Raw genomic sequence first — 16,623 nt, forward strand, 5'->3', positions numbered from 1 at the left:
TGATCCCAGGGGCACTTTACCACTGTTACATCTCCAGCCTTTTTAAATTTTCTATTTTGAGACAAGGTCTTACTAAGTTGCTTAGGTCCTTGCTAATTTGCTGAGACTGGCCTCAAACTTATTATCCTCCTGCTTCAGCCTTCTGAGTTATGGGATTACAGGCATGCACCATCATGCTTGGCAAGAATTTTTTAAAAAGGAAAGAATGAGTAAAAACTGAAGTTTTTTAAAAATAAAAATAACAGAGGAGGACTAGTTTTGGTCAATGACTAACCCTATATGTGATGATGGTCCCATTAGATTATATTGAATAGGGCTGGGGTTTAGATTATATAATACTGTGTTGTGAAGTACATAGTGATATGTACTCACTTTATTATGGTTGCACGAAGATGAAAATGCTTAACAATGCATTTCTTAGAATACAGCTCTGTTCTTAAGAAATACATGACTCTCTCTCTCTCTCCCCCTCTCTTTCTCTCTCTGTGTGTGAGTGAATAGAATAGTTCAGAAATAAATACCATTATGTGTAACAATTTATGTATGATAATGAAGAGAACATAATAAGAAAAGGGCTGATGTTTAATAAATGGAGTCAACAGAATTATTTAGCATTTGAAACGGTTCAGTTAGATTCTCACCATATTCAATAATATCAAAATACATTCCAATTCAAATTAAAAACAATATATGGAACACTTATTCTTGGCAGGACCATAGGGGGACAAAGAAAATAGAAGTAAATACATATCAAATTTTCCAAAGACGGGAGGACTGTCTAAACATAAAAAGAAAAAAAGAAATGTCGTTTAAAAGTTACATATTTGACAGAAATTTAAAAGGGGAATTCTTTTTTGTCAAAAATACATTCAAAATTTTAAAAATATGAAAAAGTTGGTAAAAATTTGCAATTAGGAAAACAAAGGTTAGTATCATATATTCATATGTATTCATACAAATCAATAAGAAAAAATTTAAGAACCAACTGATAAGTAGGAACAAAACATAAGCAAATTAATGCATAGAAAATGAAAAACAACTAGTCAACAAACATGGAAAAAACATTCCACCTCATAATCAAACATATGAAAATTAATACAATGATCTCAGGTATAATAATGATACATCAATGCTGGGGAGAGAATGATAAAAGCCACACAGACATTAAAAGTGTGAAATTGTTTTGATACACTTCTGAGAATCACCTCTAAGGAAATAATTCTAAATTAAGAAAAAAACACTTTAGATAGTAGCACCATTTACAGATGAACAAAGTAATGGTTAAAGAAACTATGCTAAATTTCTGGAATGGAATATTACACAGGTATTAAAAATTACATTTAGGTAAATATAAGACTATTTAAGCTGAATAAAGTATACAAGGAACTCATATGCACCACACACATACACATATGTGGAGAAATACCATGTAAAACAAACACATGTTTGCAGAAAAGAAAAAAAAATATTAAAAGAAAACCACCAAAACATCTACAGTGATTGGAATTGGGTTGTGGGAATATGGGTGGTTTTTATTCTCTGCTTACTTTTCCATATTTTCCAAAATTTTAAAAATAAGCATGTACTATTTTTATAATGAAAAGAAAAACATGATTATTGCTTTTAAAGTCCTGGCCTATGCCCTAGGGAATGTATGAAGCAACAAAGAAGAAAACATAAATACAACGTACAAATCCAATCAGTGTTTATACACAAATAAAAAAGGGGTAAAGTGCATAAAGTATCATAGTTATTAAGAAATAATATATAAAATATATATGGGTAATATTTATAGTTGATGGGCAGGCATGAGGAATCGGTGCCTCCATTCCAATTATAAAGATTTTAGGGAGGATGTTATATTTCAGGAGGTGTTTGAATGACGACAGAAAGGGGAAAATGATGTAATATCAGCAACAAGTATTTTTCCTATTTCCAGGTGTTTGGTATGGAAGTTTAAAGTTGAGATGAATGATAAAAATTGTAGCAAATAAAAAAGGGAAGTAAATATTGGGTGAAGAGCCTGTCATTGCCAAAAAAGGCAATTTACCATTTGAAGGACTCTAAAGAGGAAGCTGTAAAAATCTAAAAAGCAGTGGTCAGAATGCACACTTGGCCTTGGAACTCAGTGGCATGACAGGAGGAAAAAAATCTGGATAGGCGGCTGTTGTAAAAAATGAGAAGGCTATGTAACCAGCTCGTGTATTTATTATTATCTCCTTTACATGGGCTTTCCTCCCACACGTACCTTCTCAGGGGCTCTACAAATATAACAGTTCCTATTCTTGGAATAAATAGTTATATCAGTCATTTGCATGTTTGGACTTTGGAGCTGGTAGCAGTAGAGTTCTCAAGATGGCAATGGCATAAGCAGAGAAGTAATTGTTTTACAGAAATCTGTTTCTCTCTATTTCTCCATTCTATTTCTAGGGTCACTACAAGTATTTTTGCAGTTGAATGGAATAGCAGCTTCTAAGAAATAAAAAACAGATGTTGGAGGAAGACATTCCAGGGTGAGTCAGGAGAAGCCTTAAGGGTGCTCTGTGTTCCTAGCGTGCCCTACACTTTCCTTTGCTGTAGATGGCCGCATCCCCAACTTTGCCTGTAGTAGATCTAAAAATGTCAAGATGCATTTACTCCCAAGATTGAATATTCTGTGGAAAGAAACAATCTTGGCTCAGCTCAAATGAAATACTCTTCAGAAAAAGAACATATTCTTCCTGATTTACTTCTTAGACCTGGAAAACATATACAAATAAAATGCTTTGGGGTAAATAATAATCATATAAAACCAACCTCTTGAAACAGAATTGAACCTAAATTCTCACAATTTTTGGTTGAGCAGAGTTGTTCAGAATCAAGTAAAATTGTTCTACATTAAAAAACTTTTAATGCCCTTTGGGAAGTTATATTAATCATAATAAGTATCATATTTTCTTGGAAATGTTAGCTAAAGTTTCTATAGGAACTTAGCCACATCACATTCCTAACACATTTGTGGTATGCATTTTTGGAATAACATGCAATTTGTGGCACTGAATAACAATTGATTTGCAATTTATAGGAAATACCTGCATTTTTTAAGTGTTTGTGAGACAGCACAGAAATGTTTATACACTAGCTGGGCATGGTGGCACACACCTGGAATTCCACTGACTCTGGAGGCTGACACAGGAGGATCAAAAAGTTTGAGACCAGACTGGGCAGTTTAGCAAGGCCCTATCTCAAAATAAAATAAAAAAGGTCTAGGATATAGATCAGTGGTAGAGCACCTCTAGGTTCAATTCTAGTGCCACCACTAACAAAAAGAAAGTCTTTATATGGGAATATAATTTCATAATTATTTTAAAAATATGGACGCATTCCCTAATTTATTTAAAAAGCTTTTACAATTCTTTTGCACAGAGGGTCTGTTGAACTAAAGATATTAACGTGAGTTAATCTGTCATTCCCTTAACAATACCCTTTAATAATGGTTATATAAAAAAAGTATAAGCTGTTCCCCAATATATCTCTCTTCATATTCACTTGATTTTTTTTCTGAAATCCAACTGTTTTGTTTTCTTTTGCTGAGAAACTACCCCAAAACTTAGTTCAAAGCAATAATAATTTTATTATTGTTCATGATTCTTCTCTGTAGGCAGTACTTGCAGGGATCAGCTTGCCTCTTATTCCATGTGCCATCAAAGGCTGGGGGCAGCTGGAATGGGCCATTAAATCTGGGGTCTCTGTTCTAAAGGTCTGCTGGATTCCTCAATTGTCCTTCCTGTGATCTCTTTACACAGTTAGTTTGGGTTTCTTCATACCATGGTGATCTCAGTTTAGCTTGATTTCCCACAGCACAAAACTGTTAGTTGCCAGACACTCTCAAAGATTAGGTCTCATACTGGCATAGAGCCATTTATGCTGTATTCTACTGGTTAAAGGAGGTCATAGGGCCTCTGTCCAGATTTAGCGTGGGAGGGAACTCCACCCGGGTGTGAATATCAAGACATGGTCCACTGGGGGCCATCTTTGGAGATAGCTCCCACATCAGCATTTATGAAAGAAATTCCATAAACATTAAACCAAGTTTATTTCCTACCAAATAACCAAAAGCAAACGAATGCTCAACTTAATTGTCTTTTATGATGTGGAAGTATACATCTAAATCTTTCTAATTTTTCTATGATCTCTCCCAAATATGTCATATTCTTTCAGCACTGTAGTGTCTTCATTAGGTTCCAGCATGAGTCTTATCTAAACTACACATTCCAGGTTTCTGAATTCAAAAGTCCAGAAAAACTAAAATATAAGTAATTTAATCTATATATTTGCATAGAGTTGCCAACTTGGTAAAATATTTTTTTCAGTACTAGGGATTCAATTTAGGCCCTTGCACATGCTGGACAAGGGCTCTACCAATAAGTTATATCCCCAGCCCATCTCTGCAATTTTTAACCTGGCAACTATTAAAAAAAGTACCAAGGTTTGAGGAGGTAGAGTGGTAGACTGCATGCTTAGCATGTATGAGGCCCCGGGTTCAATCCCTGGTATACATACACACAGAGAGAAACAGAAAGAAAAAAAATGTACCATCTGCTATTACTCATGCTCCTTAAAGAAAAATTATGTTTATTTCAAAAAAAGTAAAGAGAACTTCAGACTAAAGAACAGTCTCAAATTATAGCTGTTAACTTTATGAAAATTTATTGTCTTTTTTGGGGGGGTTGTCAAATAATCTTATGGACAGTGCAAAATATAGAACATTTCATGTCTTTGCCTTTCATCTTACCATCATAGCCATGATAATCTTTTCTGATCATTTCAGTTTTAGTTGTATAATGCTACTAAAGCAAGCATTAAGTGCCTTTATTCTTATTTGGCTGCAAGTTACGAAAATTCCACTAAGGTCTGCCCCTTGTTCTTGGACCCAGTGTTTAAATCTCTAGTCAATCCAGCGTTACTGAACATTGTCAAGGCCTTTTGTGTGTTGCATGTGTTGTGCTGGGGGTTGAACTAGGGGTACTCTACTAATGAACCCCATCTCCTGTTCTTTCTTTCTTTCTTTTTCACTGTAAGGCAATCTTGTTAAGTTATCCAGGCTGGTCTCAAACTTACAATCCTCCTGTAAGTAGCTGAGTAGCTGGGATTACAGACATACACCATTATGCCTGGCTGTCAAGGCCTCTTTACTCTGAACCTGCTAAAAACATTTTACATCTTTTTCTAGGGACTATAATCATATTGACCACATTGCAAATTCTGGAATTCCCCCTGTTACAAGGAATCATTTAAACTGTGTTAATACAAAATAATACAAGTTCATGTTCCTGTATTAGAGCAGGATAGTGTTAACATCAGTAGTTTTGGGGAGGGATCCTGTAGTTGGATTCTCTGTTCCAGGCTCTCTGTACCCCAATTTTCCCATCTGTGGCAAAGGTCCAATCATATTAGAGCTTTTTTGAAGTTTTAATGATATACTATGTATGAAGTATATGGATAGTATCTAGACATGGTAAACATTCAGTACTATAATATTACATTTACTGAATTAGCATAATACCATATATTATTACTCTTGCCTCATAAGGAAAAGTTATGTTTAATACTATATTCTTTTTGGCATGTATGTGGTGCTGGAGATTGAACCTAGGGCCTCACACATGCTAGGCAAGCACTCTACTACTGACCTACATTCCCAGCTTACAATGTTAGATTCTTATATAGTAATAATATAATACCATCTACTATTACTCTTGCTCCTTAAAGAAAAGTTATGTTTAATACTTTATTCTAAAAATGTTCGTACACTGAAAGCAATGAAGAATATTTGTACATGGCATCAGTATTTTGCAATTGTACTTTAGGAGTTTTAACATACTTTAAGGGTGATCTCAAATATCTACAATTCTTTTGAGGAGATTAGTCACAATTAAACAATAGAATTTTTTTAAATGGAAAGGAATTTAATGTCAGATGATACCATCCTATAATGGAGGAGACTTTTTATTTTTATTTAAAACTAAATTTAACCAAGTGTGGTGGTGTGTGTCCATAGTACAGTTACTGGGGAGGCTGAAAAGAGAGGATGGCTTGAGCCCAGCAAGTGAAGACCAGCCTAGTAACAGGAAGACTCTAGCTCTAAACACAAAAACAATCAAAAAACCCAAACTTGATACAGAGTTCATCTAATAGTAAAAAACAAGGGGAAGTGTGTTACAAACATCACAATAGCCTCATAGGTTAATGTAGGCTTCACATACATTTCTAGTAGCTTTGCCATCTGCTTACCTTTATAAGTGCCACTTATGTACTGTTTTAGCTACCTGCACTTTTTCATGTGTGACCAAATGGAAAGCAACAGAATGTTCAATTTGAGAAACAACAAAATTCCTATGAATACCTAAAAATGGTAATAAAATAAAGGACAAGCAGGGTTTAGGAAATTTATTTTAGGGTAAATGCCAGATTTATTTTAAGCCCTTTGCTTAAAAATAAATCTAATTCACATGACTGACTGACTTCAAATACTAGGGCCAAGAAAAGTCACTGTGAAAGCATTTTAATGAAATACCTGAAGCTTGTCTCTAGTTTTCTTCTTTTCTATGATTTTTTCTGAAGACTTGCTTCTTGATTTATGCAAGAAGCCCTTATATCTAAACATTTCTCATATCTAATAAAATTATGATAGAAATAAACATGTTTCAAACACTGTTATTTTTCTAACCTCTGACTCCCATCATGAGGTCAGTGGACTATTTAGATGCTGTGCAATGCTTTTAATATAAGAAAACATTTGGTTCATCTGTAGCATTTTCCGGCTTAGGGTAAAACTTCCAACTTTTCTATTTTGAGCAGCCTTTAATTTCACCTATGAGCAAAAACAAAGATTGATTAGAAACAAATGAAGGTTGGTTTCCTGCTGACAGCAGGAAAGAATACTGTCAGCAGGTTGAGTAACCAGTCTTTCACCGTCGCACACCACAGTCAATGAAGCAACTCAACAAGGAGGAAATGCCCATTATTTTCAGGTGCCACATTAGCTCTGATAAAATCACCATTCTAAATTTCGCTAAATGTTTTGAAGTTACAACAGCAGCATTACACACCCAGGAGAGCACTACAGTGGGGTTATCGACGTGACAAAACTAATGTGAACGAAGATTCAAGAATGATCGCCCCCCCCCACCCCCGAGATTATTTCCCCTTTCTATTTAAATTTAATTGAACTTGACTTCTATTGAGTCCATCTTTTGGAGTCAAAGCCTAAAGGCTCCAGAAACACAACGCTCGCTCGCCTTGGGATGCTCCGAGTGCTTCGTAATTGTCCCAAAGCACCGTTCACAGACTGAAGTCGGCGGGGCTCACGGGGGACGGACGATGGAGTCACCAGTGACAACCAAACTCCACTGGTGCTCAAATAAGATGCTGGTACCTACCCTCTCCACAGAACCTTATCGCCATGATAAGGATAAGAAGGGTAACCAGCACCCTTTCTTTCCAGTCTGAGTTCTACCGACCCGCTGCAGCACACAGGAAGCCGAGCTGGGGCAGCTGCCAGGTCGGCGAACAGAAGCAGCCAAAGGTCCTCGGCCCGGACCTCCTCAGCTGCTCCGTAGCCTTCCGTGGCTCCCCAGGGCCGGCCCGGGCGCGGCAGCGGCCGGCTCCTCCCCGCCGCCAGCGGTCCCCGCCCGCCTGCCCGCTGAAGCCCGAGGCGCACCCCGCCTCCCGCCCCGCCTAGCCCGGCGAGACCCGGCCCGGCCCCGCCTTGAGAGGCGCCAGCGTGCGCGCGCGCGCGCGCGCGGGGCCGGCTGGTTCCCCTTCCGAACGTCCGCGCCCCGCATGCGCAGTCTGCGTCGGCGGTCTCCGTTTGTTTGAACAGGAAGGCGGACATATTAGTCCCTCTCGGCCCCCCTCGCCCCACCCCCCAGGCATTCGCCGCCGCGACTCGCCCTTTTCCCAGCCGGGACCGCAGCCCCTCCCAGAAGCTCCCCCATCAGCAGCCGCCGGGACCCAACTCTCGTCTTCTTCACCGCGGGTTCTTCAGCTTGTCCTCTCCTAAGTCTTCATCGGGCACGGACCTCGCCCTGACCCGCCGGACACCGCGGCAGCAACCCTAGCAGCGACCGGACAAAATGAGAGAGTGAGCCTGTCTCACGGGGACCCGTTTTTGGTCGAAACGGATCGGAGTGTCGGGCCGGGCTGAGTAGAGCCGGGGATGCGAGGCTAGACCGCCTACAGCGCCTCAGAGCGGAGCGGGCCCGGCCCGTGGCCCGAGCGGCGGCTGCAGCTGGCACAGCTCCTCGCCCGCCCTTTGCTTTCGCCTTTCCTCTTCTCCCTCCCCGGCTGCCCCGAGGGAGTCTCCACCCTGCTGCTCTTGCTCTCCCTCCTCCTGCCCATCCCGGGACGGGGGCTCTTCCATGGCGAAGGCAGCCGGGGCCCGCTAGGCTGAAGCGCCTGGCCGGAGCGACGAGGCTGCTGGCCACGGCGCTGTCGGCTGTCGTGAGGGGCTGCCGGGTGGGATGCGACTTTGGGCGTCCGGGCGGCTGTGGGTCGCTGTCGCCCCCAGCCCGGGGTGTGGAGAACCGAGGTCCCCTCAGTGAGGGGGAGGAGGGGGAGCCGGGCACACCTGGTGACCCTGAGGTTCCGGCTCCTTCTCCCCGCGGCTGCGAACCCACGGCGGAGGAAGTTGGTTGAAATTGCTTTCCGCTGCTAGTGCTGGTACGGGGGTATTGTCACAGGAGCAGCAACATGTCGACTGGGGACAGTTTTGAGACTCGGTTTGAAAAAATCGACAACCTGCTACGGGATCCCAAGTCGGAAGTGAATTCGGATTGTTTGTTGGTGAGTGGCACCTTTCGTTCCCTTTTGCTTGCCTGGGGTCCCGCTTGTTTTGCCTCACTCTTGTTTTCATTCTGGTTAACTGCAAGAGTCTCAGGTATGCATAATCATCGTGGAAAACGCCAGATTTTCTGTTTTCCAAAGAATTTTTGGAGTACCACTAAAACCACATCGTGTGGCCCTTTTTACTCTGCGACTGGCTCTTTGCTCAGCGCTCTCTGAACTTTTAGTTCTGGCCCAGTTCTTCACAAAGGACACAGTAGTTCCTGCTGCTGCAAGCCTTATATCACGTTATCACGTCACTTACTGCCACTACGTATATAGTTTTTTGAATGGCAATTTTAGTAAGTATTAATCTTCCCGATCGGTTTGACAGTCATGTTGGAAAGACTCCTGTTCCATTCAGAGATTTAGATGTGCTAGGGATTTAGTGTGTAGACTTGGAAGTGACAATCAAGAATGGATATGAGGAAGTGATTTTTGAGTTGAAATGTCATAGGCGTCTGGAGTCTGCAGGAAGTTTTCAGTGTTAGCGTCTTTTACAACATTGTTGATTGGAAAAATACCTTACAAATGTTATAACTGCTTTTTTTTTTCTTGATGGTGTTGTATGTAACACTGTCAACTTTTAAAACATTCTAAAAAACTTCTTATGAGAAGCCGAAATCCTATATTAGCATATACAATTACCTGTAAATAATGGAAGTTTCATTCCCAATAGTTGTAAACTCTTTTATGAGTTTCTTTTTACTTTTTAAATAGTTTTTAAAATAAAAATTATATTATAGTACTATAGTATATGTAATATGATGTTAGACCAAACAAAACATCATGATTTCAAAACTAAAATTTCAGGGAGCGTGTATATGAAAATAATCTTAGTGTCTTCAGAGAATTAATGTTAGATAGGCACAGTTTGGGGATTAAGGGAATAGAATAATGCCATTCAGAGAAATATCATTTAAAACATCTCATTTTGAATCAGAGGAAAATTTTGTAGATTGTTTAAAATTAACATAATTTCAGTTACACTGAATACTTGTGTGTGGTTTCAGTCTGTAAGTTTTCTCCTCAAAGCTTTCAAAATTACTCTAAGCATCCTTGACTATAAAATAAGAGTATTGTGGGTAATGTATTTGTAAAATGTTTCGCCCACATTATGGAAGTTCTTCAGATTGAGAAATAGTAGAGAAGATTATTGCTTAATAAAGTTAAAACATTTTATTGAATGAGAGGAATGCAAGGAATTAGAACACATCTTTAATGTGTTCTATATCTAATTGGTCTTTTAATATTTATCAAATTTCTCTGTATCTTAGATTTTGGTTTGCTTTTTGCTGTGCTGGGGATCACATGGAAGGCAAGGACTCTACCAGTGAGCTACATCCCTAGCCTTGTTTTGCTTTTTGATCTCCTTATTCTATGAAGTGGGTTACAAGAAGGGATTTGTGGCTTTTTGTTTTGTTGTGTTTTTTCCTCATTAATTGTCTTCTATTCTCTTGTTAAAACTTCATTTGGTAGAAACCTCAGAGGTATTTTGAGATGTGAAAGATACAAGGAAATAAAAGTCAAGTGCTTTCTTTGAGAGTCCAATCTGTTTAGGAAAACAAGAATTAATTCCACACATATACACAGAAACAAAGCAAAAGGCTTCACAGTTAAGAAAATATGTGATCAGGGTCTGGGGCTATAGCTCAATTGGTGGAGTGCTTGCCTCGCATGCACAAGGCCATGGGTTCAATCCCTGGCACCACACACACACAAAAGTGATCAATTGCAAGTGATTGTTTAGAATATCTATCTATCCATTCTTAGTAATTGAAGGGAAGAAATTACTGTGAGTTGAGAGAGCCAAAGTATGCTTATGATGGATGATAGGTTAGAGGGTCTTCAGTGAGGTGTAGGATAATATAAATACATAGTGGAGATGACTGGTTTTGACATGTTTAGGGAAACAGAAGATAAAATTGGAAGGCCAGATTGGGGTTAGATTATAAGATTTGAGTGCTCAGACAGAGGATAAGTGAAGAGATGAATCTGGCAGTTGTGTGTAAGGTAAGCTAATGTAAAAAAGACTAAAGATAAGGTGAGATTGGGGGGATTTTACATTACCACAATCCAGAAATGATTGAAGCCCCAAACTGGGGCATGACAATGAGGAAGGAAGACTTGATGGAACTTGATTGGTAGAGTTGAGAAGAAGGGGTAACCAAAGGAGAGCCAGTAGTCAGATGACTCTAAAAATGTTGAGCCTGGATTATAGGGAGAATGGTGAAAATCGCAAAGTCAGGTTTGGAAATTGTTTAGAAATAATAGGCCTACAGATAAATTCAGTTTTAGAATTTGTTGTGTTTGAGGGTTTAGTGGGACAACCATGAAGAAAGAACCTGTAGACTATTGGAGATACGGCATTGAGCTCATAATTAAAAGAGTGATTTGGAAGTCATTTGCAGAGAGGTACAAATTAAAATGAACTCAAGTGATAAAAGGAGAAACCTTAGAAACAAGGTTGGAAGATGAAGGTTGAAAACAGGAGGATCAAGGAATCAAGTGCAGTATTCTAGTTCTAGTTTTTTTATGTGTGTAATATCAAATCAAGCAGGCAGAGTTAGAACAGCTAGGTATTATGGAACCCAAGACTTCTAAAGAACATTTTGAAAAAGAGAACAGTTAATGGACAGATTTGATTACTCCCCCTTCCTCATCATCTTGGCCCCTCTGTTTGGTTTCACAACTATTTATTGAAAGGTGCAATTGAAATTTTATTACCATATCACTCTAGCAAAAATTTTCCTTGCATAGTATTTTAAAAAAATATTTTTAGTTGTGGATGGATATAATACCTTTATTTTGTTTGTTTAGTTTTTTTTTTTTTTTTTTTTTAATGTGGTGCTGGGGTCAAACCCAGTGCCTCACAAGTGCTAGGCAAGTGCTCTACCACTGGGCCACAAGCCCCAGTCCCCAGTCAGAATGGCTTATTAGGTCACTTGTTTTCAGTGTCTTTTTTTACTCTTTCTCATCTGAACTTGGAGGGACCATCCCCCTTTCACATGGGCTGCTTTTCTCTCTCTATTATTTTTACCTTTGTTGATTTATTTAACTGATATTTATTATGTATTATGTGCCATGTGCAGTACTCTAGTTATAGATTTTTTATGTGTGTAATCTCAAAATATAGAGTTGTCCTTATTTCTTATTCTTCATTTCTTTTACTAGATCCTTTCTTCAGTAATGGAGGTTCCCAAATCTTCTGACTTCAGAACAGTTTGCTGGCAAATGTCTTGTTTAAACCTAATTTTGCCCACAAAACAGCTTTTCCTTTTGGAATAGTAATGAATATTAGTGGTTATAAAATAATGTAGCAGGAAGAACCCTGATAAGTGGCTGTTCAGTTTTTTCTCGAAGAGCATGACCTTTCTTTTCATTTTCCTCATAAGCGGTAGAGGTGGATTAGTGGACTTGTGAAAGAGAGGGAAAAGAACCAGAATTATGCTGTGCTGTCCTTTTGTGCATATTTGTTACTACAGTTCTCATTAATCAGTTTTTTATAATGTGAATGACAGTGTAAGTGAAGGTTTGGACACTAGTCTTTGTTTTTCTTTAAATTCTCTTTTCCTGGACTTCCTTGACCTAGTGCTTTCCCATTTTTTATTGTTGACTTATTTTTCTCTTTGCCTCAGTTTTTGTCCTCTAATACTTACCTTTCTCTTCACTGTCTTGGAGAATTCATCCATTCTTACAGCTTCAACTACCTGCTAATGTCCATGATGCCCGGAACTTTACTTTTTTATTTTATTCCAAATGCTAAATATATGCCTGCTTTCTAGGCATGTCTACTTGTATGTCGTGTCATCGCTCAAATCCTTCATTTTCCAGAATAATCCTTTTGGTATGAATTTACCTGTTTTGTCAACATCACTACTATTCCTGTTGCTAAACTGGAATTTTTCTTGGTAAAGTTTTTTGACTGTCCTAGTTCATACACTGAATTATTACAATGGATATTCAGAAGCATTTCAGATCCTAGATAATTGCTGTATAATCTCTCTGTATGCCCTGCCAGTTGAATTGATCACATTTGGGATTATCTTATGGTTGGTGAAATGAAAAAAACCTGTTAAATGCTTGACCCTTAAACCATATGCCTGCCAGTGCTTATGATTTGTTAATGGGTGATACCATTATGAAGGTTGCACATCTGGTTGATTTGGATCAGACCATTTTTTGTTTATTTTTAAAGAGATAGGTACTTCCTATGATGCTTAGGCTGGACCAAATTCCTGGGCTCAAGCAATCCTCTTGCCTTAGTGTCCCAGGTAGCTGGGGCTACAGGCACATGCTTGCCCAATTTAGAATAGGCTATTTTGATGTTAGTGTGTTGCAAGAACATTAAAAAACAAAAACAAGACCAAAGCCAAACTAGTCTTCTAATTCATTTATTTATTCAGTAAATCTTTGTGTAGGGTTAGGATCTAAACTTGGATTCAAATCTAGGCTTTGTAATGTACTTGCTGGAAGATTTTAGGTGAGTTATTTTAACCTCTCAAAGCTTGTTTCATAGTTGGGAAAATGGAAGGGGGGTTATAGTATTAGTTTTAAGAATTAAATAATACAGGCAAACAGTTAATGGCATGTGGCATTTAGTGATCATTTGATAATTGATAACCATCGTTATTATATTTTTAGTGTTATTGATACATGCTAGTCACTGTGCATAGCATAGGCTTGCCATGTCTTCTGTAAGTGCAGAGTAATTTACCTGACACCTCAAGCCATGCTTATAAGTTCCTAATTCAGCTGTGCTTTATCGAAGCAGCCAATCTAATTATAATTGAAAATGCTGCTGTTTAGATCGGTTCAGTAGAGCTGGGAGGGGCTTTTGGAGACCTACTTTGTGCTGAGTTTCAATTGATATGAAAGATAGTTGGGATCTAATTTGTTGACATTTGGTTGTTATCTTGTTCTCTTTCTATGTACCTTACACTTTGAGTATGTATTCTGTAAATAGGCCTTCTTGCACTACAGGCATGCTGTGGGTGTATAGAGAAGTGGTTCAGAGTAACAGCTGAGACATGAATTGGGTCATTCATTAATCTCTTGAGTCAGAAATGTTTTTAATCCAGAAGAAGGAACCAAATACAAAAGTTTATAATGAACAAGAAGTAAATTCTCAGTTTTAAGTTAGACTTTATATAACTTCATAGTTTATTTCATGATTATAAATTTTGATATTATGGATACATAGTGAAAAATGCAGATTCTATTATGAAAAGTCCACATATCAGGAAATATTAACTATGGAGTTTTGTTGCTGAAAATAATCCAGTAGTTCTACTTTCCCATTCCCGTCCTCAGACAAAAGGGATATATTCATTTAGTTTTAAGGTAATGTAGATGTTGGATACCATGCACACATGTGTACAAGAAGATGAACAGAGTTGTGTACCGTGATATGCACCTGTAATCCTAGGAACTCAGGAAGCCGGGGCTGGAGGATTGCAGATTTGAGGCCAGTCTGGGCAATTTATAGTAAGACCCCATCTTAAAGTGAAAAAGGACTGGGGATGTAGCTTAGTAGTAAAGAGTGCCTGGGCTCAGTCCCAGTACCAAAACAAAGAAAAGACTGAACAGATAGTACTGTAATTCACAGTGGGTAATTTTTTTTTTAATATGCAATTAACACGGAGTAGTGAAAAGAACACTGGACTGGAAATTATAAGCATTGGCATAGCTTCACTTTGCTATTAACTTTCTGTGTGACCAACTAAATCTTTTTCTTATCTGGCCTCAGTTTTCCCATTTGTAAAATGAAGAGTGGACAGATAGTTAACTGATGTCCTTTGTGTCTCTAAACATTTGAGTCTTTATTATAATTTAATAAAAACTTTAAAAAAATCATAATTGGCTTTTGATTTAAAAAGTAAATTTAAAGGTTACATGCTGTTGAGTAGAAATATAAGAATAGGTACCATTTTGGATAAGCACTGTTTTGGAACTAGTTCCTGAATTAATTTTAATTGTTATATTGCCAATTATATTTTGAATTTGTGACTTATGTTATAACTATGGGGTTTGTACTTTTTGAACTAAAGAAAGCAGTAATTAATATACTTATTTGTATGTCCATTAGAATGTGTGTGTATAGTTTACTTGTTGAGAGCCACAGCCAAAGGGGCCCCAGCAAACTTCCAGCTGCCAGCAAGCTTCAGACTGCCCCAGCAACATCTAGCTGATTGGCTCCTCTGCGGTGATGTTCATTGGGCTGTTTCCCTGCCCTTCAGACTGCCAGCTGATGATTGGCTCACAGCTGCCCCAGCAACATCTAGCTGATTGGCTCCTCCACGGAGCTGCTCATTGGGTGACTTCTTTGGCTCTGCCCACGCAACCCAGCCAATCGGCCTCAAGAGGAGGAGGATTGTGGGAGGAAAAGGCTGGTGTGGGGGAGAGAGGCTTGTGGAAGCCGGTGGTGGCAGTTGGGCTCTGAGGGTTTTTCCCTGGAGCGGTTTTGTTTGGCGTTTGTAGTTCTAAAAATAAAGTTAGTTTCTTTTTGACAAGTGGCTCCTGATTTGTGCCAAGCCAGACTTCGGCATTTGGTGGCTCGCACGGGGAGCAACTGAGGGTAAGTAAACTGCTCGCCCCTGAGGGCAGGGCGAGAGGATGGGGAGCCATTCTAAGTCTCCTCTTTTGTTTTGCTTCGTTTTTGTTTTAACTTTCCTGTCCCTGGAGATGAGTAAGAGGGAAGAAAAACCACTCACATCTGAGGAAAAACTATTTGCGTTTGAGGAACAGATAGGGAGAAAGGACGGATGCATATGTCAGGAGGATAGAAAGGCTGTTATAATGATTTTGTGTGGTTCCCTTTTTATTGGATTCTGTCTCGGTTTTGTTTGGCGTCATCTTGTTGGGTTGTATTATAGTAGAAATACGGGATCAGCAATTAGTAAAAAACAAACCGAAAGAGTGTTAAGTAAATTGTTAGAGGAAGGAAGCTTCCCAGTAAAATCAAGAGCAGTCAGGGCATACGTTGATGTAATACAAGAATATAGCCCATGGCTTTTTAAGGAGGAGTTGTTAGATATATCACAATGGAACCATCATGGTGAAGATTTAAAAAGAATAGAAAAGAACAACCCAGGGACTCTGCCAGTTGGCACATTGTCATTGTGGACGTTGGTATCTAGTTTGCTTAGTCCAAAGCCTTCAGTTCAGACAGAGGTAGAGGAAGAAGAAGACATATTGATTCAAGTAGAAGAGGAAGTCTCTCAAGTTAGTCAGACAGAGGAAAAGATTCAAGTAAAAGCTCGAGCTAGTCAGAAAGAGGAAAAGATTCAAGTAAAAGAGAAGGTCTTTCGAGATAGTGAGACAGAGGAAGGAAGTTTAGAGCAGAAAAATCTATCAGGGGAAAAGTTAAAACAGGTGACTGCTAATAAGACCCTTTTATTAGAGAGCGTAAGTGTCCAACCAACAGCACCGCCTCTACAGGAGACTGCTACTAACAGCATTCTATCACCAGAGGGCGTAAGTGTTCAACCAACAGCGCCACCTCTACAGGAGACTGCTACTAACAGCACTCTATCACCAGAGGGCATAAGTGTCCAATCAACAGCACCACCTCCATATGCTAAGAGACTCCCAACCCCCGCAGTTGATAGTTTGGATCCTGAGACAGGATCTCAAGTATGCCCTGTATTTGAAGAAAACTAAGAGGGCAGTATTCATCAGAACAAAAACGGAACCCTAAAAACATACATATTGATTATACTATGAGAGGCCAATGTACGTATTTCTATATATCATATA

At 39.0% G+C, this 16,623-nt stretch overlaps 2 protein-coding genes across 5 annotated transcripts in view; one reads left to right on the forward strand and one right to left on the reverse strand.

Moving 5' to 3' along the window:
• Positions 1–604: 604 nt before the first annotated feature.
• On the reverse strand, positions 605–7,876 carry LOC120886266 (uncharacterized). Its single transcript, XM_078030298.1, has 2 exons — positions 7,422–7,876; positions 605–6,853 (listed from the first exon to the last, which is right to left on the reverse strand). The coding sequence occupies exons 1-2, from the start codon at positions 7,874–7,876 to the stop codon at positions 6,850–6,852; spliced, it is 459 nt and encodes a 152-aa protein (XP_077886424.1). The 3' UTR covers positions 605–6,849.
• A 168-nt stretch (positions 7,877–8,044) lies between these two features.
• Positions 8,045–16,623, forward strand: part of Rock1 (Rho associated coiled-coil containing protein kinase 1) — a 146,994-nt gene continuing 138,415 nt past the window's right edge. For all 4 annotated transcript variants that reach the window (XM_005329028.3, XM_040274616.2, XM_078030297.1 and 1 more), the window contains exon 1: positions 8,045–8,826. In XM_005329028.3, coding sequence (XP_005329085.1) covers positions 8,734–8,826 — 93 coding nt within the window. In that variant the 5' untranslated portion in view covers positions 8,045–8,733. The remainder of the gene's footprint in view (positions 8,827–16,623) is intronic.

Source organism: Ictidomys tridecemlineatus, chromosome 13, assembly GCF_052094955.1.
Source record: "Ictidomys tridecemlineatus isolate mIctTri1 chromosome 13, mIctTri1.hap1, whole genome shotgun sequence".
NCBI lineage: Eukaryota > Metazoa > Chordata > Mammalia > Rodentia > Sciuridae > Ictidomys > Ictidomys tridecemlineatus.